General features: G+C 37.4%; 1 protein-coding gene and 1 pseudogene across 24 annotated transcripts in view; one reads left to right on the top strand and one right to left on the bottom strand.

Annotated features, from left to right (window-relative positions):
• Nucleotides 1–2616: 2616 nt before the first annotated feature.
• Nucleotides 2617–4007, bottom strand: LOC122717215 (annotated as a pseudogene).
• A 3864-nt stretch (nt 4008–7871) lies between these two features.
• LOC122716932 (myosin heavy chain, muscle) overlaps nt 7872–24886 on the top strand; it is a 34159-nt gene continuing 17144 nt past the window's right edge. For 3 of the 24 annotated variants that reach the window (XM_043940462.1, XM_043940457.1, XM_043940461.1), the window contains exons 1-11: nt 7873–8191; nt 9924–10427; nt 11819–11962; nt 12856–13012; nt 13090–13316; nt 13403–13466; nt 13773–13871; nt 17202–17305; nt 18662–18799; nt 18886–19155; nt 19695–19865. In XM_043940462.1, coding sequence (XP_043796397.1) covers nt 10221–10427; nt 11819–11962; nt 12856–13012; nt 13090–13316; nt 13403–13466; nt 13773–13871; nt 17202–17305; nt 18662–18799; nt 18886–19155; nt 19695–19865 — 1581 coding nt within the window. In that variant the 5' untranslated portion in view covers nt 7873–8191; nt 9924–10220. Of the gene's footprint in view, nt 8192–9923; nt 10428–11818; nt 11963–12855; nt 13013–13089; nt 13317–13402; nt 13467–13772; nt 13872–14393; nt 14498–15440; nt 15545–17201; nt 17306–18661; nt 18800–18885; nt 19156–19694; nt 19866–21406; nt 21578–22680; nt 22852–24068; nt 24240–24886 lie in introns of all 24 variants that reach the window. The other 21 variants (XM_043940471.1, XM_043940469.1, XM_043940473.1 and 18 more) reach the window with 18 other exon arrangements.

The following is a 24886-nucleotide window of genomic DNA, read 5'->3' as shown; positions in this document are numbered from 1 at the left end:
GTATTATTTGGGTAAGAGAAAGATGAATATGATGATCCATAATTGATATATTTATTAAAATTTTTCAGCGATGGATAACAATAAATTATGTGAATTTTTCACATTTTGTGCGTGTTAGACCGTGGAATTACGTTTTAATCCATCGACAAGAATTAATTCCATTACAATTTGTGACAATGATATTACATTCCTTACATATTATGGATTAAAGATAATAAAATTAATAATTATTAATCCTGTTCTTAAATTATAATAACGGTATTTTTTTGATTATATGAACATTTATGTAATTTTATTGCTTTTTACGCAATAATCTCCAACCATCGTCAGTCGATTAAAAGAATGGAGAAACGTAAAGTTGAAGCATGAGAATAGTATAGATTTTATGTGTGAGAATCATAGAGTGGATGTATCGATATTCTCGTTTTAGTATTTTTTAAAATAGATAGCTAGATAAAATAAGCTTTGTGCAAATATCGATTGTAAATAGGTAGGAATTGTTATAGTCTTTGATAGGCACTTTTTCGTGTAGCGATTTGTTTTAAGAAGTCAGATTTGAAAATTTCTTTCATAGCTGTTGGCGAACGCAACGGTTTTAAAATTACGATTGTATTGTATTAAATGGAGTTTTAGTAATAGAGATTAGCGATGTCGTCCTTGAAGGGTTAATTTTGCTTACATATTTCGATCACAGAATGCTAGATGGCGTAACAAACACTCTGTTCTTTCCTCAGTTAATAATTTCAGAAAACACGTGACACAAAATTCCATAAAATATCACGCGTATTCCGTAATAAAAAAAGAATTAATTTATAAATAAAGTAACGAACAAATAATTTATAAAATATGTACATTTTATACATTTGACTCGATTTTTTTTCTTTCTTTTCCTATATGAATGATGAATTCTTTTTTTTTTTCATAATTTTTATAATTTTTTTTAATAAGAAGACGTAATTTCGAATAAACGAATCGATATTATACATACTAAAAACATATATTTCCATCTTAACATATAAATAATAGCATAGAAAAATAAAAAGAAAAAAATAATAATTAAAAGGTAAAGCAAAGCGAATACAAGAAGCGGAAAGAAACGATAAAAGATATCTTGTTATATTATAAATTATAAATCCGTTTATGATGAGATTTACGTACATAACATTTGGATAGAGTAGGTTTAAGCAGAATGTACATATCCGCTACACGTATATTGTCGCTAAGAAACGAAAATAGCTACTGTCAGCCCTAGAACGTTACGGAAAGAGATGGTTAAGCAAGAATCGAAGTACAAGATGACGAAGGTGGGACAAGAAATGCCAAAACGAAACGAACGAAGATGGTGGTGTGCCGGAACCTGGAAACAAATTGGTCATTTGCAAACCAGTTTATTACGTAATAATTTTTTTCTTCCGATGTACTTGCGCACTTATCAAATTGTAATCGATGCTAAAGATTCGTGGAAAGAGACAGAGAGAGAGAGAGAGTTTATATAGAGTAAGTCCCTCAGTTCGGAATAATTAATTCGATTCGAAGCAAATTGATTGCCGTTTCCTTTCTTCGCGTGTGTTACGCGTGTCCGCATATTTGGCGCTCCAACTTACGTATTCTTGCATATTTGGCGCCTAACCTATCGTTCTATCACATATTTGGCATCTGACATCGGCCATTGTCACATATTTGGCGCCATAATCCGCGATATCGCCGCATTATTTCTATCGTTCGGTGTAACGCTCGAATAAGAATGTAAAATTTTTGCACAGATACGTATACTTATAAATCTTACGCGTTTTACGATTCACGATTCTTCGAAATGTTTGTTATATTCTTCGAAATCGTTCTTCTTCGTTAACGTGTTCTATTATATGAATAAAAAGATAATGCAAGTATTATTCGAAATATACTTTGCTTTTTCAAAAGCAAGATATATATTTTATAATTGCAAAAGAAAGAAAATTTTATTATTTTTTTACTATTTTCCCTCGATCCGAACTATTTTATATATTTATCCAAAGGAATATATTTTAATAATGTTAATAATTTAATTAATAAATAATAGAAGAAATATAATTTAACATTATGTAAATTTAATATCACGATTTAAAAAGAACGAGAATGGCGAATAAAAAAAATAAATATCATTCCGAAATATCTTAAAATATATTTTAGCGATCAAAGCTGCTTCGCGGACATCTGGAACGATGACGATATTATGGTCAATTTCCTGTATTCGATATATATATAATAATAGTACCAATAAATAAAAGGAACGTATTTCAATTTATTTATTTATTTTTTTTTTTTTTTTTTGGTCAACACGAAGCGAATACTGACGCGAATGAAATATATATATCTATCTTTAGAACTAAGTTATTTTATTGTAAGCGATAAATATCGTTTATTAAACTGTTTTCGCGATGAATTTTATCTCGGTGAAAAGAATCGGGTGCCGTATTAAAAAAAAAAAGAAAAAGAAACAGAAAAAGAAAAATAGAACGGTCGACAAAGATGAAGAAAGATGTGCCGTATTATTTTCTTCCGAGTGGGGTGGATGTTCTTTTATTTATAAAAAATTATTTCGAAATAGCGCATTGAATAGAGCATTGGCTGTAAGGCCTATCGGAACAAGTGGGTCGGCACTGGTTGGCGTTCATCCTTTTCGTACCAGACGTAATGCAACACCGGTGTTCCTCTTGTCTCGCAGCCAAATTGTTTCCCGTTTATCGCGCGAACAACTTCCATTCTACGATTATGAACCTGCATTCTTTCGCTATTTCGCCTCTCGGCCTGACCTTGCGTCAAATTTCTTGCGACGAAGTCGTTTCTTTTCTTTTTTTTATTCTTTTTTTTTTTTTTTTTAGGTTTACCAATTCTTACAATTATATAGTAACTTAAGTAAGGGAAGAGTTGGAAAAAAAAAATATCCGTAATAAAAAAGATCGTACAACGAGGTTAATGCATTTTCTTTCGATCGTACGAGATGCTTCGTTTCTTATTTTCCAGATAAATTCGAATATTCTAGCGATAATCGAGAGAGAGAGAGAGAAAGAAAAAACAAAGAACTTTGAACTCGAGTCAGAGAGGTAACGGTCGAAATATAAAATTTTCATTTGCTTGAGTTCGAGCAACGACGTCTCGTTTCGAAAAAATCGATGGATCGATTGATCCATACACGTGGTTGGGATACGCGTGACTGTACGTTAAAAAAAAAAAAAGAAAAAAGAAAAAAGAAAATGTGAACAACGGAAGGTTTTCGAACGAGCGAAGAAGAAAGAAGAAAGGGGTGGAGAGGGAGAGGGAGATCGGGAAGACAACGGAAATATAGAAATACTCGATCATCGTTACGACGATGTTGTGCGTAATTTTGGGAAGGAGCCAATTTTCGAGTTGAGAAAGATGAGTCAAACCTCAAGGCTCCGTTCACTCGTGGTTTTACTTCGTTCGGTCGATGTTGGCCCGGTTTATCTCTGGCCAATCCCGAAATAATCCCTAGATTCGGCCTCTCCCGCTCTCTCACTCTGCCGTGTGCCCGTCTCCCAACTAAAAAACCTCGCCGCCTCTTTCTTCGCCGTCTCGTTCCACGCCGTTTGTCGCTCGCATTCGCGCACGACCGACTTTAACGCGATACCGCATACCACGATCCAGGAATCGCATTCTCTTCCCTTCTCTTTCTCTCCCTCTCTCTCTCTCTCTCTATTCCAAGCTGTTCGCCTCGAGTCGAAGCCCCATTCTCGATTCGGTTCATCATTGGATCATAGACGAATCGATTCCGCGGTGGAAAATAATTTGTTTCTCACTCACCTCGATGGACGATTACCTTAAAACAGAGATTATGGGATCTTTCTCTCTCCCTTTTCACCGTGGTTCGTGGCTCGATAACAAAATTCCTTGCGAGTCAGCGAGAGCGGGGATCGTCTTCCTCGTGGGCCGATCAAGCCACGACGGAGCCCGATATAGTTGTCGTATCTCGCTGTCGACCGCGCCACTGGCCGGACTCCCCCCACCATTTTCCCTTTTCCGTTACGCGCCGTGTCGACTAATTGACTAAACTGACCAACTTCACCCATCTCTCCTCCCTTCTTTCCGCGTATATATCTTAATCTGAATCAAACGAAATAAAGAAATACGATGAATAATTTTCGTAAATGCAAATCTATCGAGAGATCGTTCGATTCGACGTCGAAAGAAATTGAGACTGATCTTGATATTTATATTTTATAATCAACGAAGTATTTTTCGAGAATGCCTGCGAAAAATAAAGAAAAGCAGGAAACGAATGACTCTCCTCGATGATACTTATTCCTTGTACATCGAAGATTATCGGATCTTTTCCGATATACTTATACTCGATAAGCGTTTCTGTTTTTATCACATAAATAATATAAATTTATTGTATCGTAAAAATCGTGCTACGATCGATGATCTTTTTTTACCTGATCCTTTTCCAAAAAAGAAAGTAACGCTTAACGCAGATCGAGACAAGTTTGAAGAGAAATTTCGGGTATAATAAGCCCGCTATTGAGAGGATAGTCGGCGATTCGCATTTTCCGACGACCTCTTATATTTGGATTCATCGTTTCCTTTCGCGCGATATGCACGCGCGTTGTTTTAAAAGTCTTGCAATAAACATCGGTATGGCATCCGCCCGCGTCACAATCTTAATTTACCAAGTGTGTTGCGCAACCGATCTATTTCCGTACATTTCGAATTCCGATACTGTCTACGTATCCGTATACTTCCTAATTGATCCGAAACAATGATGGATGTACGATCCGTGTGAATCGTTACGTTACGATTTCAAAATAAATGCTCGACAGTCGATGATCTCTACGATTCGATATTTGGTCAAGAAGAATTGTCATTGTCCTTTCGATCGATGATGCGAGTTACTCGAACGATTCTTATCGATTTATTAGAAATTAATTTAAATTTAATAGAAATTTTTAAGAAGAAATTTTTTAACCTTTTTACCGTTGTTTATTTCGATAAATAAGAAACGAAACATCTTGTTATTTCCTTGATCAATTGTTACTGCAATTTTAAGAAATAAGAAATAAATGATCGATTAAAGGTATTCGCGATTAGTGGTTGATTGGACATACATATGGAAAAAACGTAGATAGTGCGAGGAAACGCTTACTTTTCGTTCATCCTTGAAACCGCGTTTATTATTTTTCCGGTTAACTGGACGTTTCGAGCGAGACCATTTCCCTTTATAGCTTATCGGGGGAGAAAAAAAATAAAATTTGTCCTAGAAACTCTATTTGCATTTCCTACGAACCTACATGTCACAAGAGACGAGTGATTTCAGTGCACGGCAGATATATTAATAGACAGGCAAAGACGGATATTTCTGACTGTTCGCACGTTCCTATATTCGATTGCCATGTCGATCAGAATTATAGGCTCCGTTATTAATCGCTTTACGCGAGTGTAAATATAAATATAAATATAAATAATATTTTTAAATTATTTCTCGATTAATTTATTAATTAATCGAGAAACAATTATGTTTCTCCTCGCTTTCGAATCGTTTTTCAATGATTTTAAAGCATTATCGCATCATATTGATGCGATGCATCAACTAGTTACGTTTTAACGCCGTATTCTCGTAATAATATATCGAGGCAAGCTTATCTTAATTAATTCTCTATTTCAACGCTCGACGTGTAATAAGAAAAGAAAATAATATGGGATGGCTTTTTCAAAAGTGGTAAGAAAGGTGAAGAAAGGTCGATTACCTTGAAATTTGCATTGGTTCGTAACGATCGTAATTATCGATCGAAAATAAAATTGATCGAGTTTAAATCGTTGGATGGATATACGAACGAAACGATAAACGGCTGATCTATTATTGGATATACTACTACGTCGGTATATCGTGTCGTCAGTGGATCGAACCAGCGGTGATACGCTGTCGGAATAATACGAATGAGCTTGAACCGAACGTTCCAGCCTTTCCAAGATATCTAAATACGCGATCAAACGCCCTTGTGTTTTCAACTTTTTGCAACGATATTCCAAATTCATGAGCTTTTGACAGACGTTAGTTTTTAATTATAATCTTCAGTTTTAATCTTCTAGTTTTTACGCATAAATATCGTTGTGTTCATATTTATTATATTTATATCAAAACTATATCTTTAATCTTTATTTTTATAATTAGAAATTATTTTATAATTTATTGTATCGTAACGAGTTATGATATTTAGTTTTTATGAAAAATTCGAATCAAACGATATTTAGGAACGTAGAAATTGTGAAATTATCGTATTATAGATATTAAAAAAAATTCAATTTATCAATTATGGAGACGAAACGATGGATATCCTGCTGAAAATCGCAATAAAAAAAATTAAACGTATACGAGTGAGAAAGATTAGAAGCGATATATCACGTGAATTAGACGGATTAGAAAAATTACATATTTTCCCTTTTTTTTCAATTCAGTTCTTCAAACTCGAACAGTGGAAACAAATGTTATTCGTCGGGGAAGGGGAGAACGAATGAACAGCAGTTTCCATTTACAGATTCTAGGTCGAGCTTCCTCGTGCGCCTGGTAAGATGATTGAGATATTTCTGATTGTAATTTTTTAAAAACTTAAACTTAATATATCGCGACGATGTCATTAATTTCAATTATCTTAAAACTCGAAATACAACGAAATATAATATTTATTCATAGACGAATTCGAGTTTCTCGAGTTTAAAATTATTAAATTTTACGATATACGAAATAACGCGGAGAACACCGTTATTCGATCGAATAAAATTAAACGAAGATTTTATCTCAAAATCGAAATCGAGAAAGAGAGAGAGAGAGAGAGAGAGAGAGAGAGAGAGAGAGAGAGAGAGAAACGAACGTACCGCGCGAAGATTTAAATTTTTCCAATCTTTGGCATACGATTCGTTACGTAATAATCGAAAACATACGCGGGTTACGAGTATAACGGGAGCGCGAAAAAACATAGGCGCGTGTTTTCTATTCTGACATATAATCTTTTATCTCTCTTTTCTTTTAAACAGGATAGAGAAGAGGAGGAAGCGAGAAGGCGAGGCGAATAATAATTTATCGGCGAAATTGGTGTCCGCGCGAGATGTGCGGCTATTATCGAGCACGTGCGTGTTCCACGTGTAGCAGCGGTGATCTTGATGTATATGAAAAACTTGGTAGGTAGGTAGGTAGGTAGGATCGGTCGATCGGAAAATTGGGAAGGGAGGGACCGATTTGAAGCAACCGATTGCCGATGTTTATCGGGGGAGGGGAAGGGGGAGAGGGAGAGAGAGAGAGAAAGAGAGAGAGAGAGAGAGAGAGAGAGAGAAAGAGCGGAAGAAGGATCGAAAAGGAGGGTCGAAGGAAGAGGAATCGAAAAAAATGGACATGGGAGAAAACGAGCCCGTTGAAAGTGGTCGGCTGTCTTCTTTCCACATCTATTTTCATCTCACTCGGCCGATCGAGGCGGTTGTAGCTTTCCGTGGCCACCCCTTGTCACACTTTTGGTATCATCTCCACCTAAAAAGGTAGATTGGCCCAGGAACTAACGTGCTCTCTTATTGGCCGAAATGACGGGCCAATCGTCGAGCTCGTTACATTCTAGGATCACGTTGCACGCGCTTATATTGGGAGCCCCCGCTCGTTTCCCCGACAGAACGGCTCTCTAACGTAAGTGCACAACGTCGGTGTTCATTCGATCGTTAGCTTTTTTTTCTCTTTTTTTTTTTCTCTCTCTTTTTCTCTCTCTCTCTCTCCTCTTTTCTTGCCTTCTCTTTTTTTTCTTTTTTTTTCTTCTCTTTTCTCTTTTCTTCTCTTCTTTTCTCTTCTCTTCTTGTTCTTTTCTTTCCTTTTTTTTTCTTTTTTTTTCCTCCTCGATTACGCGTACGAAACGAGAGAAGAATCGAACGCATCTCGACGAGAAGACGCGTTTCGCGAACGATCACGGCAATTTGGAGAAAGAAAAACGAGACGTAGAATAGAAGAAGAGGAAGAGGAAGAGAAAGAAGAAAAGTTTGGAATTTTGATTTATCGAAGAGAGAAAGGAAAAAAAAAATAAATAAATAAATAGAGAAAAGAAAATATCGTGATGGTGAGAGAAGAGCGTAGTCCGATTCGCGGTGTGTAGTGATATCTTCAGTATTGTCTCCGATATTGAAAAATATCGTCAATTTTTTCCAAAGGATTTTTAGGTGTTAGGTAAAAAAAAAAAAAAAAAAAAAGAAAAGAAAAGAAAAGGGAAAAGAAAAGGGATAAGTGCGAGATTCATCGTTCGAAACTCTTCCTCTCGAGAGAAGAGAGACAATCGTGAGGACACAGTTGAGATTTGATCAGTGATTATTCGAGCTTATGCCTCGAACGTGTGACTGACATTGGTTCTCGAGGTGGAATTCACTCCTTATTCTATTACTAAGGATCTATATCGACTCGACGCGAAAGAGAGAGAGGGATAAAATATTTTGTGCGCGACCATTCTTCTTTCCTTTTCTGGTGAACAGTGATTTTTTTTTCTTTTTTTTCTTTCCTTCCACTCCCCCTTCCCTCCTTCGCGACAATAATCATCTCGATTATTCTCTACGATATCTTCCTCCCTCGTGCCCCGTACACTTACCCTTTACTCGTATCCACCGATCGGTTTATCGATCCACGTATTACACGTGAAAAACGAGTATACAGAAGTGGAATCGCTCGAACGATGGAGGGGAGGGGAGGGGAGGAGGGTGCAGTTGCGCGAGTTTGAAACGGCCGCCTCTTCGTGCGATTGGTGATCAACATCCGGAGGGAATAGTGCGCTGTGCTCCCCGACAAAACCCTCTCCCGTTTTTCCCGGGATCGAGAATAATCGACACTCCGCGGATCCAGCCTTGCTATATCGTGTTATAAAATAAAGTGTCACGTGTTGTTACAAGTTTTACAAGTTTTTGTTCGTCGTCGTTTGGGATAAGGATTTGATAAATCTCAAGATTTTGTTCTCGCGTTTCGACGCGTTTTTCTTTTTTTTCTCTTTCTTCCTTTTTTCTTCTTCTTTTTTTTTTTTTTTTTTTTTTTCCTTTTCGAGCGAACTCGAGCGACGAATCGAAGGAAAAGTGCGTGAAAATACGAATAGAATCGTGATCGACGTCGAAGGGAGAATCGAGAACGATAAAGGTGCAGTGCTCCGCGCCATCTTGCTTCCGTTGTGCCGCCCCGTTCCAGAACCGTGTTGCTTTTTTTGGACCGGTCGAAACGAACCGCTGGTGTACCGTTTCAACCCGTTTCGATCGATCGTTTTTTAAATCGTATCTTTCTCGAAAACGAAAAACGGAAACGACTCTTTCCGCGACGCGTATTTATTTTTCCAATGTTTCGTTTCTTTTTTCTCCATATTTAACGTTTTTCATCTTGTCGTTTTTGATTATTCACTCTTTTTCGAACAATCGTGGATATTCTTCTTTCGCATAAATTCGAAATCATAGTTGGAAATAAATATTATTCGAGTATTTCTTCATTCTCTCTTCTTCTTCTTCTTCTTTTTCTTCTTTTTCCGTTGCACAACGTATTTTATTGCGCGACTTCCGGTTGGCTATCGAAGAGTAACAGTTACGCAACACGCGTATTCGCTCTCTCTCTCTCTCTCTTTGTGTTTTACATAATAAAATAATCTGATAATACCAATACCATAATAATAATAATGATACATCCTTTGAATTGAAAAGATTTCGAAAAGATTCGATAGATATTTCCCTCTCTTCTAAATTCTTTCGTATTTTTGCCGTGATTACAAAAAAATAAAAAAAAATGAATTTATCAGATAAGGAATAGAATTACGAAGAACAGTTACCGTGGTAACGATAGTCTAGATATATATATATATATATGTAGGGGGGGAGGTGTGGAAGTGGGTTGGTCGGTGTGGAAGCGACCTAATAATAACCGATTGTTTGTAAAATAGGGCCGCGCAGAACGTGCCGCCAGAAGTAGTCCGTCCGCCGCCGAATTCTCCGAGGAACGAGGATAAGAGCGAAGGAACGAAGTGACAAGCAAGTTTCTTCCCACCCTGTGTGCGCGTGCGAAGTGCGATACGTGGGAAAACAACGACGTAGAGAAGGCACGTAGACCTTCCGAGAGGAGCGAGAGGGAGAGACGGATATTGGAGGAAAGCAGAAAGAAAGAGAAAGAGACAGAGAGAGAGAGAGACAGAGGAAGAGAAGGAAATCCATACACCCGCGAGTGGAAATAAGAATCGAAGATGCCGAAGCCGAAGCCGCAAGAAGGAGATGATCCCGATCCAACCCCGTACCTCTTCGTCTCCCTTGAGCAGAAGAGAATCGATCAGACGAAACCTTACGATGCGAAAAAGGCATGCTGGGTACCGGACGAGAAAGAGGGCTACGTTCTTGGCGAGATCAAGGCGACCAAGGGTGATGTCGTTTCCGTTGGCTTACCTGGCGGCGAGGTAATTTATAATTTTTCCTTTATCCGCAATTTTTATTCGTTTCCGCCGCGTTTAAAACTGGATCGATATTTCTTTAATGCTCGACGAGCCGGTCACCGTTCCTCTCCGTCTATCGCGCAACGAAACGAAAGCAAAAAATAATTCATAGCCTTTTATCCTCCGTATTCCGAATACGCAGAATTTTTATTCATTTTCATCGCGTTTAAAACTGGATCGATATTTCTTAAATGCTCGTTTCATCTCTATCTATCGCGCGAAAGGAAAGCAAAAAAAAAAAGAAAAATACAAGAGAGAAGATCCGTGGTATCGAACAGTCGAGATTCTATTTTCGGCGAGGAGCGTAAAAAGCGTTCACGGGTTCGAACGGTGTTGAAGATTCGCTTCTCTTTTTTCGACGATATATATATATATATATATATATGTGTGTTATAAATGTTTGAAAAGGAAACGAGATATATAATAATAATAATAATAATATTCGATAATCGGTGTATCGGGAGATAGAATTTGGTGGGAATTTTAATAGAATTAGCGGAAGTTGGAAGGCGCGGATAAAAATAGCGAGCGAGTACGTCTGTTTTCGGTTTTTTCTCGGTATTGTGTCGGTGATTTGGGTAGGAGCGGTTATTTTTGCCCGGCGCGGGACACCGCGGTGATGCGTGCGCCCGGTGTACGAAATACCACCACCACGGCACTATGCGCGTTTCAATTACATAATGGTTCAGCAAACCCTGCGCCTTCTCTTCTCCCCCGTCAACCGATGCCGAAATGCTATTGTTAGCATGCTCGCCACCATTGGTAATAATAAATTGAAACGTCAGTTCGCGAAACGCGGGTCGATATATTTTTGGAGCGTCCGAAACCGAAACGAGAAGACGAGACCAGATAGAACGAACGGATGTAGGAAACGGATATATATATATATAATATATATATATATATATATATTAATATCGTTTCTCGATTCGATCGCTCCTTGTAATTGTAATTTATTCGATTAAAATTTTGATTTTTTTTTTTTACTCTTGTTGTTATTATTATCGACGAATAATTATTAAAAAAAAAAATAATAAAATAAAATAAGAGAAGAGACGTGAAAAATTGGTGAGAAATTTCGTAGGAAAAAAATAAGAGAAACGAATTAGAACGAAATATGTAAAGAAAGAATGCCCGTGCAGACGAAACAATTCCGCAAGGAGCAATTGGCCCAAGTGAATCCGCCGAAATACGAAAAAACGGAAGATATGGCCGATTTGACGTTCCTCAACGAGGCATCCGTGTTGCACAACTTGAAACAACGTTACTACAGCAATTTGATTTACGTAAGTTGCATTTCATTCTACCTATACTAATCCCTTTTTTTCTCTCTCTCTTTTCCATGGGGAAAATAGACCAAGGACTTCAAAAAGGACCAATTGCAACAAGTAAACCCACCGAAATATGAGAAATGCGAGGATATGTCGAATTTAACTTATCTCAACGATGCTTCGGTCCTGCACAATTTGAAGCAACGTTACTACGCCAAACTTATTTACGTAAGATTGTTTCATCCCGGCAAAAAAAAAAAAAAAAAAGAAAAAGACGTTTCCCCGTTTTCGTGTTTTCGTTTCATCGCCTTCTCCACTGTAAATCAAGACGAATCCGTGGAATCGGCTGTGCACGAACGAAAACGTTGGACAAAGACACCGCATTGACGTGTCACCACGTTTTTTCTCTTCTTCTTCTTCTTTTTCTTCCAATAAAATCCATCCCAGGCTAATTGAGAATTGCATGTCCTTTCGAGAAAACTCGACTCGTTTTCTCATCCGCCATGCTGCGTTCTCCAGTTAATGCAATTTTTGCAAAAAGCGTCGTTTTACAAAACACGTACACGTGTGACGACGTATCTTTCTCTCTCTATCTCTCTATCTCTCTATCTCTCTCTCTCTCTCCTTCCCCCCTTCTTTTTCTCAAGAAAATTGGAAACAATCGCCTTCGTCCGATTATCCTCCTCGTTTTCGTTCTGTTTCCTTCCCAGAACAAGAACAAACGAGTTTGATCGAGTTTTGAAATTCTCGTATCAGGACACGAGATATTTCTTTTTTTTCCCCCTTTATTACGAGTTTGCCTCGCACTAATGACCAGTATCTTTGAAAAATCGATGACGATGAAGATGAAAAACGAGGCATCTCGTGCGATTTCTCGAAACGACGATTTCCATTCGTCTCGCGCGTTCTACTCTATCCTTTTCCCAGAAGAGAGAACGACGCCTTACGAATTAAGGAAAAAAAAAAAAAAAAAAAAAAAAAAAAAAAAGAGATGGAAAATTGACGAACAGAGATCGTCTATATCTTAATTAATGAATTAATAAATGTTTCGTTTTGCGTTTTTTCCTCTTTTTTTTTCACAATTTTCCTTTCTCACAACGTTCGATTTCGTGAATTTTCAGACCTACTCTGGCCTCTTCTGTGTAGCTATTAACCCCTACAAAAGATTCCCCGTATACACCCAAAGATGCGCGAAACTTTATCGAGGCAAAAGGCGTAACGAGGTGCCACCTCACATTTTCGCCATTTCCGACGGAGCTTACGTCAATATGCTTACCAGTAAGATACGCGTATCGTTTGTTTGTTCGAGCAAACGGAAGAACGATATCTCCCTCCCCCTCTTCTTCCGTTTACAGACAGCGAGAATCAGTCCATGTTGATCACCGGTGAGTCCGGTGCAGGGAAGACCGAGAACACGAAAAAAGTAATCGCGTACTTCGCCACCGTCGGTGCCTCGACCAAGAAAGCGGACGATCCAACCCAAAAGAAAGGCTCCCTGGAGGATCAGGTCGTTCAAACCAATCCCGTCCTGGAAGCGTTCGGCAACGCCAAGACCGTCCGTAATGACAACTCTTCGCGTTTCGTAAGTCCATTCCATCTTCTATTTATATATTCGCCGCATATACGAAATACTCGATTCGATTGAAACGTAAAATTAACGTCGAACAGGGTAAATTCATCCGTATCCACTTTGGACCCTCTGGAAAATTGGCCGGTGCCGATATCGAGACATGTAAGTTTTTAATTCACGTATTAACGTGTATTTATTTATTTATTTATTTATTTTCTCTCTCTCTATCTTTGTACACGCGCGTACATTAACACGCGGGCGGAGACGTAGTTGGCTTCGATCCATTATTCGTATTCGTATTCGTAAACGTCGATCGAACGTTTGATTTTCTTCCGACGGTGATCTTGCCTCCGTTTGCGAAACGATTGCGTCACCATCAATTTCGAAAGAAACTTCGTCGTTTGCAATTTATTTATATATATATATATAGTATATTTGTACATTTTTGTTAATTGTCGATCGTTACAGATCTGCTGGAGAAGGCTCGTGTCATCTCGCAACAGGCTCTGGAACGTTCTTATCACATTTTCTACCAAATGATGTCGGGCTCGGTTTCTGGATTAAAGGGTAAGAGTGTTCGATTTCGATAATTTCGAGAGATCGTGATATATATACATATTCGAGATATAAGCGTTTTAATACAGATTTTTTTTTATTTTTAAAAGCAGCGATTTATCTGACGTAATATTCTCTTACTTTAGGAAGGTAACTTCGGATCAGAGAGAGAGAATAGTCGAGGAAATGAAATGAAAAATAGATAAAATTCGAATTTGTCCTACTTGTTGTCCACTTTGTAGAACGCGATGTAAATTCGAGTAATAATCGAGAGATTTCAACTTCGAAAGTATATACATATATATATATTTCGTTCACAGGAGAAAAAAAAAAAAAAGAAATTTCCATTTAATCTTCCTCCTACTCTCGCTTTCCAATCAAGAAAAATGGTTTAATTAAAAGAACGCGCGATGATATTCGATCGACTCTCGTTACGAGAACAAGGGGCAAACACGACGACACGTATTTATCCATTTTTCCAGTCGGATGATTTCTTGATGATATTTTGTTTGATCCTCGGTTCCATGTATGTAGAAATGTGCTGCCTCACGAACGACATCCACGACTACGTGTTCGTCTCTCAGGGCAAGACAACGATACCAAATGTTGACGACGGCGAGGAGTGTACTTTGACAGACGTAAGAACCCGACGATCATGCCATCTACGGGACTACGCATCGCTCACTTTGAACCTTTCTCTCTCTCTCTTTCTCTGTCTCACTCTTTGTCGCCTTCTTTCTTCCCCTTCCCCTTGCCCCTCTTATTTACGCTATACAACACAACACCATCACCACCACTCCGCCTAAAAATATTCTTTTACAGCTTCTCTCATTCTCTTGTTTGTTATTTCTTTATTTCGATTTAGATCGCACTCCTCTCCTCGTAGGATCGTTTGTTGTTGTCCGCAGGAAATACGAAGGTCGGAAAAATACGAAGGTCGCGCGATATATACACACACGAAATTAATTCGTTAAGAAAAATTTTCATTACGACCTTCGTATCTTTCTTGACGTGGCAACGATCCCTTGTTAATTGCGTTAATCAACGTCCTTTTAAAGTACAGGACTTTTCTATTGTATGTATAAGTAGTTCCCCCAACAGGAAAGTCGGTGAGGAGGCGCTAAAAGAGAGGAGAACGGTATCTCAAAGAACTGTATACCGTATGTTGCGTATCTTACTCCTGTCTAATTACCCTTACTTAATGAAAATTAATATTGGAATCAAATTGTTCTAAATTGTCGAACGTCAAGAAAAAAAAAAGAAAAGAAAATTATTATATTATTGTAAAATTAAGATGTATCTTTTTATCCATATCCAAGATACGAGAAGAAGACAATTTAGAACAAAGAAAGAACAACGTCTATAGGGCAACGTTGTGTGCGACACACATTAACAAATTCAACGATTTGTCCTTGGAAGGATAAAATCGTCCTCTCTTTCGACGGATGAAATTAGATACACCTCGTAGATACACCCTGTAGATACATAGATATCCGAAGGAAAGCCACCAGGAAACATGGCACCCTCGCCTGGTTGTAATACCTGCATGTTTTTTTTCTCTCTTTTTTGGTCACGGTATAGAAATGTTGCTGTTGTCCAACAACATCCATGACTACTACTTTGTGTCGCAAGGCAAGACGACTATCCCTGGCCTCGATGATGGCGAGGAACTTTTAATCACCGATGTAAGTGCTTCCTTTTGACCGGTCAAGCACTCTTTTTCTTCTCTCTCCAGCGATATTCGAGATCGAGGACGAGTTCGCTTTTCGCTCGCTTTTTTTTTTTTCTAGAGGACGAGAACGAGGAAAAGGAAAAGATTATTTTCCAGATCGCGAACAATTTTCGTCTCGAATAATGCTGATATATTAATATTAATAAATTCCTTAGCTAGCAATCTCTATCTTTTTCTACAGAAGCGAAAACGACACTTCCAGCTTCGTGTTCTTGTCTTTGATTTTTTGAGTAATATTTTTGCCGATATATACGTATGTGCTGACATTTGTTTACCATTGTTTGCCATGTATTCTTTCTCTCTATCTCTCTTTCTCTTTCTCTTTTTCTCCTTTATTTATTATTTCAGCTCATCGACGCTCATCATTATTTCTTTATTAAAATATAACCAACTCGTATTCTGTTTAACAGCATATACATACACACACATACATACACACAAGTTTAAGTAACGTTTAGCGGTACAAGAACGGCGGTACAAGGCGGATACAACAATATACCATTTTTTGTTGGCTTCTCATTTTCTTATTCTCTACTATTTTCCGTACTGTTCTTTCTTTCTTTCTTTCTCTCTCTCTTTCTTCCTTCCTTTCTCTTTAGCCTTTATACTTTAGTTTTATACTCTTTTTTTCACTCTCTCTTCTTTCTTCTCTCTCTCTCTATTGCTCTTCTTCTTTCAGCTTCTTCTGTCGCAAATCATTTGGCACGTGTCTATCCACTCTTTCTCTCTTTCTCTTACACTCGGCCCGCGATCGCTCCCACCTATATCCTTGAGATATATCTTTATTATTATTAGCATGGTATATATTTAACGTAATGGAAAAAAGAGATATAAAAACAGAGGAGAGCGATCGCGAGCCGTGGATATACACAAGTGACCGTGAACGATACCAACGCTCGATACAAAAGCAGACAGCTTGAAAACGTGAACGAAATAATGCAGAATTAACCTTGCTGAGCAACCGGATCGGGGACTATTGGTACATTAGCCAGGGTAAGACCAGAATTCCGGGAGTCAACGACGCCGCGGACATGGAAGAAACGGACGTAAGTCCAACCCCAGGGTGTGCAAAAAAATCTCGACCAACTTTTCACGTCGCTTTCCACCTCCCCCTTCCCCCTCCTCCTCTTTCTTCCTCTTTCTGCCTTTCTCCTTCTCCTCGAATCAAAGGCGGGCGATGGAAAAAGTTGGGCCGAGGTTTTCGTCACCCCCTCGCGCCCCGCCTGCGAAAGCTTGCCGCCGCCGCAATCGGGGTGCGGGGAGATTGGGGGAGGAAAGGAATCGGAAGGATTGGATTCGAGATGAGAAAAAATTCGAACCCCCACGGCACCCGCTCCCCGATCAGCTCCGACTCACTTTTTCTCTCTCGCCAGCATTTCTCTCGGCTCGTTTTGCACCAAATATTCGTTCGCAACGAACAGAGAACCGATCGACGATCGATCTATACGATCGGTATATGTGTATATAACGATATCGAATTTTAATCGAAAACTTTTCTTTCTTTCTGTCTATCTATCTGTCTTTCTTTTTTTTTTTTTTTTTTAAGGAAATCAAAAGCGTATCCAAGATGCGATATTTATAATATTTATTTTCTTCGAAATGTTTCGCAGACATGTGTCTCTTGTCCAACAACATATACGATTATGTTAACGTATCTCAAGGAAAAATCACGATCCCCAACGTCGACGATGGCGAGGAATGTTTGCTGACGGACGTAAGTCCTAAGAACGATTCAATTTCTCCCTATATAGATATATTTCTTTCTACTCATTCCATTTTTATACGATTTTTCCCCCCGTTATTTATATATATATATATATATTTCCTTTTATCCATTTCTCCATAGTAGTGGATAATGTAAATAGTCATTCGAACGAAAATTAAATCGATCGAGTTTATGGTTCGATCGAGTTTTTCCTCCTATTTTTTTCCCACGTGTTTATATATACACGATCAATTTTATACTTATTCGATAATTTTCGACTAATTATCGAATTTCTCCAGATATCCAATTAATAGTAGTAGATACTTTTTTATCTTCTCTATTCACATTTATTGAAATATTCCACGTGTACATAATGTCTGGGTATTACCGTAGTGGATATGTCCGTACTACGACTGTACCGTCCAATTCCAACCTATCTTCTACCTAATTTTTCATTAGTTGTTTATGCGAATTATACGGTATTCGCGTAACGAAAGGTTCGTTTTCCGGCCTTGAGACGGAGCCGAAATCGAAATGGATGGCGAAAACGACGATTCGAAAACTCGAACCGATAACGAATCTCGTCGTCGATCCTCTTCTCGCTTCGTTTCGCTTCGAAACGAAACGGATTCGACTCGCAAACCGAGCGAACGATCATCGTAAGAAACGTTTTTTTTTATCCTTCTTCTTTTTCTTCTTCTTCTTTTTATTCTTCTTCGTTGTCTTCTTTCGTTATTTTTGATTGATTTTTTATTTTTTTTCTTTTTTTTTTTTTTTTGGATAGAAAAGCACAAATTTATAGATAACGATACGAGCTTGCTTTTGCTTTTGCTTTTTCGTTTTCTTCTTCTTTTTTTTTTCTTTTTTTTTTTCTAACATAAATCGAAGCTTCAATCGTCACAGCTTTCTCGTACAATTTTCAACATCAGCTTCGCTGCAAAAAAATGTTGCTTATTCGCATGGAAATGTTACAAAGAGACTATCATCAAAATTTCTTTTTTTTTTTTTATTGTTCGACGTATGACAACTCTTTTACAACACATAATTCAACGTATAGTCTCTTTGAAAGAACGATCAGGAAGAAGATTCCATCTTCCAGCTTTACATTCCCTCGTCGTTATCCTTGCGTGCTTCTACTAATCACTATCACGTTATAATTTTAATAAAATATATCATCGTGTCAGCATCGTATCAGAAGTTGCTCAATTTTTCTCTCTTCTCTTTTCTCTTTCTTTTTTTTCTTTTTTCATCGATCATGATACAAAAACGAAAAAAAAAAAAAAAAAAAGAAACTTCTGATACGAGAGTCGAGCGCGTGTTTTTTTTTTTAATAGATTTATTTATTTTTTCTCGTTCGAACGATAGCAAGCCTTCGACGTGTTGGGCTTCACCCAAGAGGAGAAGAACGACATCTACAAGATCACCGCCGCTGTGATGCACATGGGTGGTATGAAGTTCAAGCAAAGGGGTCGGGAGGAGCAGGCCGAAGCCGATGGTACAGAGGTATTTATCGCTTTTCTAATTAAATTAATTTTTTCCCTCCTGAAATACGAAATCGGGATGTTAATGTTCTTTTTGGATGGTGATAGGAAGGTGAACGCGTGGCCAAATTGTTGGGTTGCGACTGTGCCGACCTTTACAAGAACTTGTTGAAACCAAGGATCAAGGTCGGTAACGAGTTCGTCACGCAAGGTCGTAACAAGGATCAGGTTGCGTATTCGGTGGGCGCCATGTCGAAAGCTATGTTCGACAGGCTGTTCAAATGGTTGGTGAAAAAATGTAACGAAACTTTGGACACGCAGCAAAAGAGGCAACACTTCATCGGTGTACTGGATATTGCCGGTTTTGAGATCTTCGATGTAAGTTTCCTCCTCCACCACCTTCTTTTTCTTCTAATAAAATATCGTATCTCGGAGAAAAAATTATCGAATCGTGTTGGCGATTTTATCAAAAATTTATTTATTTTTTTCTTCTCTCGTAAAATCGCCAACGCGACGATAGTAGAACGTAAGAAGAAAATCGTTATCAGTGATGGGCAAAATTTTAATAGTTGAAGTTACGAATAAAGTTATTTTCGTGATTTATCGTTCGAATCATGATAATAAGATAGTTGTTGACGAAAAATGGGTCAATTATAATAGCTACGAATAAACATTATTCGAGCATTTTAATAAGTAATTTATTCGAAGTAACTTTATTTGAGATTTTTAACTGGTTATATTTTTCAATGCCCAACTCTGAATGTTACGATTTCACAGGAACGCATTAACGCGATTTATAGGGAGTAAAATTAGTTGGGATAAAACGTGGATATGTTTAAGATTCATTTAACCGGTTAAAAGAAAGAATTTCTTCCCAATTTCATCGCGAAAATGTTTCTAATCCTCGTTTCATTCAGTATAACGGTTTCGAGCAACTGTGTATCAACTTCACGAACGAGAAACTGCAACAATTCTTCAATCATCACATGTTCGTCCTCGAGCAAGAGGAATATAAGAAAGAGGGTATCGTCTGGCAATTTATCGACTTTGGAATGGACTTGGCTGCCTGTATCGAACTGATCGAGAAGGTAGCCCTTGTGTACAGAAATAATCAAATGTCAATCTTTCCAACTTTGGTTACGTCTTTCACCGTAGTTACCGTTTGTCGATAAACTCGTCATCTCGTTAGGAGATGTGTCATGTATGTGTTTTCCATAAATGGTAGATCATCGTTTTTTCCTTCTTCTCGAATGCGTTCCAATTAGAACGTAGAGTATTTTTTCTCTAGATTCTCCAATATGTATATATGTATATACGTATATATTTTTACGATGCGTATTTTCATTTAACGCAATTCCCCGAATTTTTCTTAGAGATCTATTTTTCGTTAGATAATCTTCCGATCCTTTTTTTTTCCTTTTTTAAATAGACGTAATTTTATCGTATTTCTCCTCCACGTACATTTGTATGTCTCGTTTATATCTCTAAAAATCTCTTTCCATTTCACGTGTTTTTCCTCCAATCTAATTCTCTCTCGAACAGTGTGCGCATGTACGAATATTCCACCTTTCGAGATACGCGTTTGCGCGTTAGAGCATGATCCTCCATTTTAGAAGATCCAAGCGAAACACTTGGTCACAGCGTTGTCTCGATAGACGCAGGAAGAGGTTAAGAGTATGATCCCGAGAAAGGAGAAAGTGAAAGCGAGGTACATATATTTATTATTATCGTAATATTTCGATAGAAAATTTCGACAAAACAGTGGACTTCACGTAGTTACATAGAAACTTGTGATTGGTGATTATTAATAAGTAGTTGATTAATCCTCGTTGAAGATTAGACACGATTTCAACTGTCCATCGAGAAACAGGACGGTGTAAGAAATGGCTTCGTCTGAAAAATGGGACGGACCGAAAGTGTAGTTGATTTGTTCTCGGTTGGTAGAGAAAATAAACTAATACGTTGAACAATTAGTTGCAGAAACGTGAAAAGAAAAAGTGTATCGAATGTCATGTTACTTGCGTTACACCTGATACACGCTTTCCTTCGATACACGTTGATAAATTGAAATATTTGCCGTTCGAACAATTCGATTTCAATTTTCGTTCTCAAAAGTAGTTTTTTCTCTTTCTCTCTCTCTTTTTTTGCGATTTATACGAATGCAAATATTTGAATTTATCACACGTTTTTCCACGTTTCTTTTCGTAAATAACAACAATACAATTTATAATCTCGGGAAGTGACGATACCCGATAATACGCTTTTTTGTAAACAGGGTGTTTACAAAAATACTGTTGCAAATCGAGAAAAAGATCGATCGACGATTAGAATTTGCTCGGTAATGTAAAAAAAACGAATTAAGGAAATTTCATCGTCTTTCCCTTTAATTTTTATTTTTCCCCGTTCCGAATGATATTTGTGAAATTTTGTCTATTGATCGATCGATCGATAATATCTTATCCTCGCGTCGAAAACAAAGAGAACGAAACAAGAGCGAGGATAAGTTGTACATGTAGTAGTAGTGTAGCGTATCCTCGAAAAGAGAAACGGACGATCGAGGAGAGAAAATTGACAAAGACGTAAATAGATATCGATATTCGAAAAGCATGGCTGATTCTTGCTCGAACAGTTCAACAGCTTCGAGCAACTGTGCATCAACTTCACCAATGAGAAGCTTCAACAATTCTTCAATCATCACATGTTCGTCCTCGAACAAGAGGAATATACAAAGGAGGGCATTCAGTGGGAATTCATAGACTTTGGCATGGATCTCCTCGCGTGTATCGAATTGATCGAGAAGGTACAAAAAGACGGATGAACCGATCGAATGGCAACGGACCAAATGACGGATCCACCCATTAAAAGATAAAAAAAAAAAAAAAATAAACAATGAAAAATAAGAGTGCAGCAGTAAACAATCCACAGAAAGACCAACTGGATCTTTGATAAAACGCAAAACTTAACGCTTATTGAGGCAAATAGTGATCGTCCACTGTTTTCTTGGGTTGATCGCAAACCATATTTCTCGTTTTTTTTTGTTTTTTTTCCCCTCATCCCCCATTTTTTTATATTGTTGTCCTTTGTTAAAATCGTGTGATTTCGCGTTTCGCAGTGAGAAGCAAGCAATTTTTTCGTGTCTCGCTTAGGCATCTCTTACATTCGGTTGTATTGATTTCGATCCGCTCAAATCCTGTAACTATCGATCGTTAACCAAATTCTTCCTCCCTCCCGTCGACTTTTATCGTCGAGTCTCGTAAATAAGTTATAATATAGATATGTCGCAATCAAAGAAAAAGAAAATTTTTTTTAATTACCATGTTCCTCCTGGATATTTCTTTCGTTTGCAAATTTTCCATCATCGCCTTTTGTTTTATCTTTTTTTTCTTTTTCTTTTTACCGATATTTAATCATTTTTGAATAGTTATACACAGTAGTTTCATATTTTCATACTGGGTGGTAAATCTTACGCGTATAAGCATATACTCCCTTCTTATCTAAAGATAATTTATTTCAACATTTACGTTTTTTAAATCATGAAATTTCTTTCTTTCTTTTTTTTTTTTTTTTAATATGCCAGCATAAAATAAATGCATAGGATTAAACTCGATTTATCGAACATTATTTACGCGTCTTTGCAGCTTTCATGGATAGCTTTAATAAAATCTATACGCGTGTAAAAAAAAGAAGAGTATATTTTCATTTTTCGACTTTCGACGACAGAATGAAAAATACATTGGAAATATTAATGAAGGCTACAAAGAACATAACGTATTTGGTAAACGATTCGGTTGTTTCAAGCTCTGATGATTTTTATCTTTTCTTCTCCCCTTTCACCCGCCGCCCTTCCGCTGTGCCGTGTGAACGCACTATTTTACGCGCGTTATGCTATTACAAATACGACAGTACAACGGCTTTGAGCAACTGTGCATCAACTTCACGAACGAGAAACTGCAACAATTCTTCAATCATCACATGTTCGTACTCGAGCAAGAGGAATACAAGAAAGAAGGGATCGTCTGGCAATTTATCGACTTTGGGATGGACTTGGCCTCTTGTATCGAATTGATTGAGAAGGTATTCCCCCTTCGCAAAGACGAAAAGACGAAAGTCAAGCGAGAATGTGAAAAGATACGATACACGAGAAAAGCGAAAAAAAAATTGGAGAAGAGCTGACCAAAATTGGCGATGGACCGAACCAGCAAGCTTTTCCACCTAAAAAAAAAAAAAGAAAGACAAAAATATCTCACAAACCTCTTTGGACCGGTTTGAACCACTCTTGGATATTTTGCGCTCTCGTCTTTTTTTTTCTCACGCTTATCTTATCTTCTCTTCTTCGTATTACTTTCCTAAATAATTATTCGTCGTTTATTGTTTTCTTGCTACCATTCGGAACATTCGAAAGGTATTCGATACATTTACCTTGTTGTTTGTTGTGCTTCTCCCCCTCTCTTTCTTTTTTATTTTTTTTTTTTGTTGTCCCCTCTTGTTGCAGCTCTTCCTCTCTCGATTCGTCTATTCAAAAAAGACGATCCAAATTTTCATCGAGCACGGTTCAATCCTTCGTCTATTCGTTATTCGAATAGAATCGAAATGAAAAGTGAATTCGAAAAAATGTTTTCCTGGATTATATATATGTATACAACATATGTACGCATATATTGAAAATGAATTTCGAACCGAGCTCTAATTCATTATTTATTTTACATATTCTGTATATCATGCATAATTCATTGCCCCTGTATCCCTTTTTGTTTTTTATCCCTCGTAATCATCGATCGACAAGAATTTCATCGGAATCGATCGATAAACGAAAACTTTAATTTTGAAAACCAAAACTCGTCGATCCACGATCGATCGATCGGCTTATGAATTAATTAATTAATCTTATATTTGTTGATGTACCCTCCCCCCTTCTTTTTTTTCTTAGCTTTGCAAATCTTTGAATATTGAGATATAAAAAAGAAAAAATGAATAGATCAATAACATTGATATTCGTCTCGTGTAAAAATGATTATATATATATATATTATAATCTTAAAGCAGACTTGACGCAAAGCGAGAAATCCTTAAGTAACTCGTGTGACTCATGATCTTGCTTAAATGACATACCTTGTGAAAGAAAAAAAAGTTTGTTAAAAAAGAAAGAGAAAAAAAAGAAAGAAAATAAGAAATCCCCAATATTTTTTTTTGTTGTTGTTGTTTGTGTAAGCAGCATTAATGACAGCTGTCTTTTTTTTTTTTACCTTTGTTCTCTGTTTGCTTTCCTTCCCCCCCTCCTTGGTCTCGAGCAGTTCAACAGTTTCGAGCAATTGTGCATCAACTTCACCAACGAAAAGCTTCAACAATTCTTCAATCACCACATGTTCATTCTCGAACAAGAAGAATACAAACGCGAAGGGATCGAATGGACTTTCATTGACTTTGGCATGGATCTGCAACAAACGATCGATTTAATCGAGAAGGTATTGCAATATCACGCATCACCGCATGGAACGGCAGGAACGAAAGGTCGACAGCTTCGAAAAATAGAGAAAGAAAAAAAAAGGCAAAATAAAATAATAGAAAGAAAGGAAAATAGAAATCTCATCAGCATGCCAATAAGCGATGACGCGTATCGTATGGCGCGTAATTTTTCATTATTTTGCTTCGTTACATTAACCTTGCTCTTCGACAGGTTTCGTATTGCTTCATTCGTTCATTTTTTTCCTCGCGCATCTCATACTCTATCTCTTTCTTAATTTTGCTCTTAATTCTCTCTCTTTCTTTAACGTTTAATGCTTTCCAAGCTTATTTTATAGAGAGAATTCTCGCAAACGTCGCGTCGTTGTTCCAACAAAGAACGATAGATGCGAGAAGGCGAATTAAATTTTGATCGATTTTTTTTTCAAGCGTGTTAAAAAAGAATCGAGATATATAAAGGTAAAGAAAAGTGAAATGCGTGATCAAGTTATCGATGACCCTCCAAACGATAATCCACGCTTCTAAAGCTTTCCTTGTTTTTTTCTTTTTTTGTGTGTTTATATCGTGACACCAGCATGCACACGTGTGTTTGAATTTGTATCTTGTTTACATTGTCGGTGAGTAAAGTGAAAAAAAAAAAAAAAAAAAA

Source organism: Apis laboriosa, unplaced genomic scaffold (assembly GCF_014066325.1).
Source record: "Apis laboriosa isolate Shangri-la unplaced genomic scaffold, ASM1406632v1 scaffold4_cov146, whole genome shotgun sequence".
NCBI lineage: Eukaryota > Metazoa > Arthropoda > Insecta > Hymenoptera > Apidae > Apis > Apis laboriosa.
The sequence above is the reverse complement of the archived record's forward strand: the minus strand, read 5'-3'. Positions and strand labels throughout refer to the sequence as shown.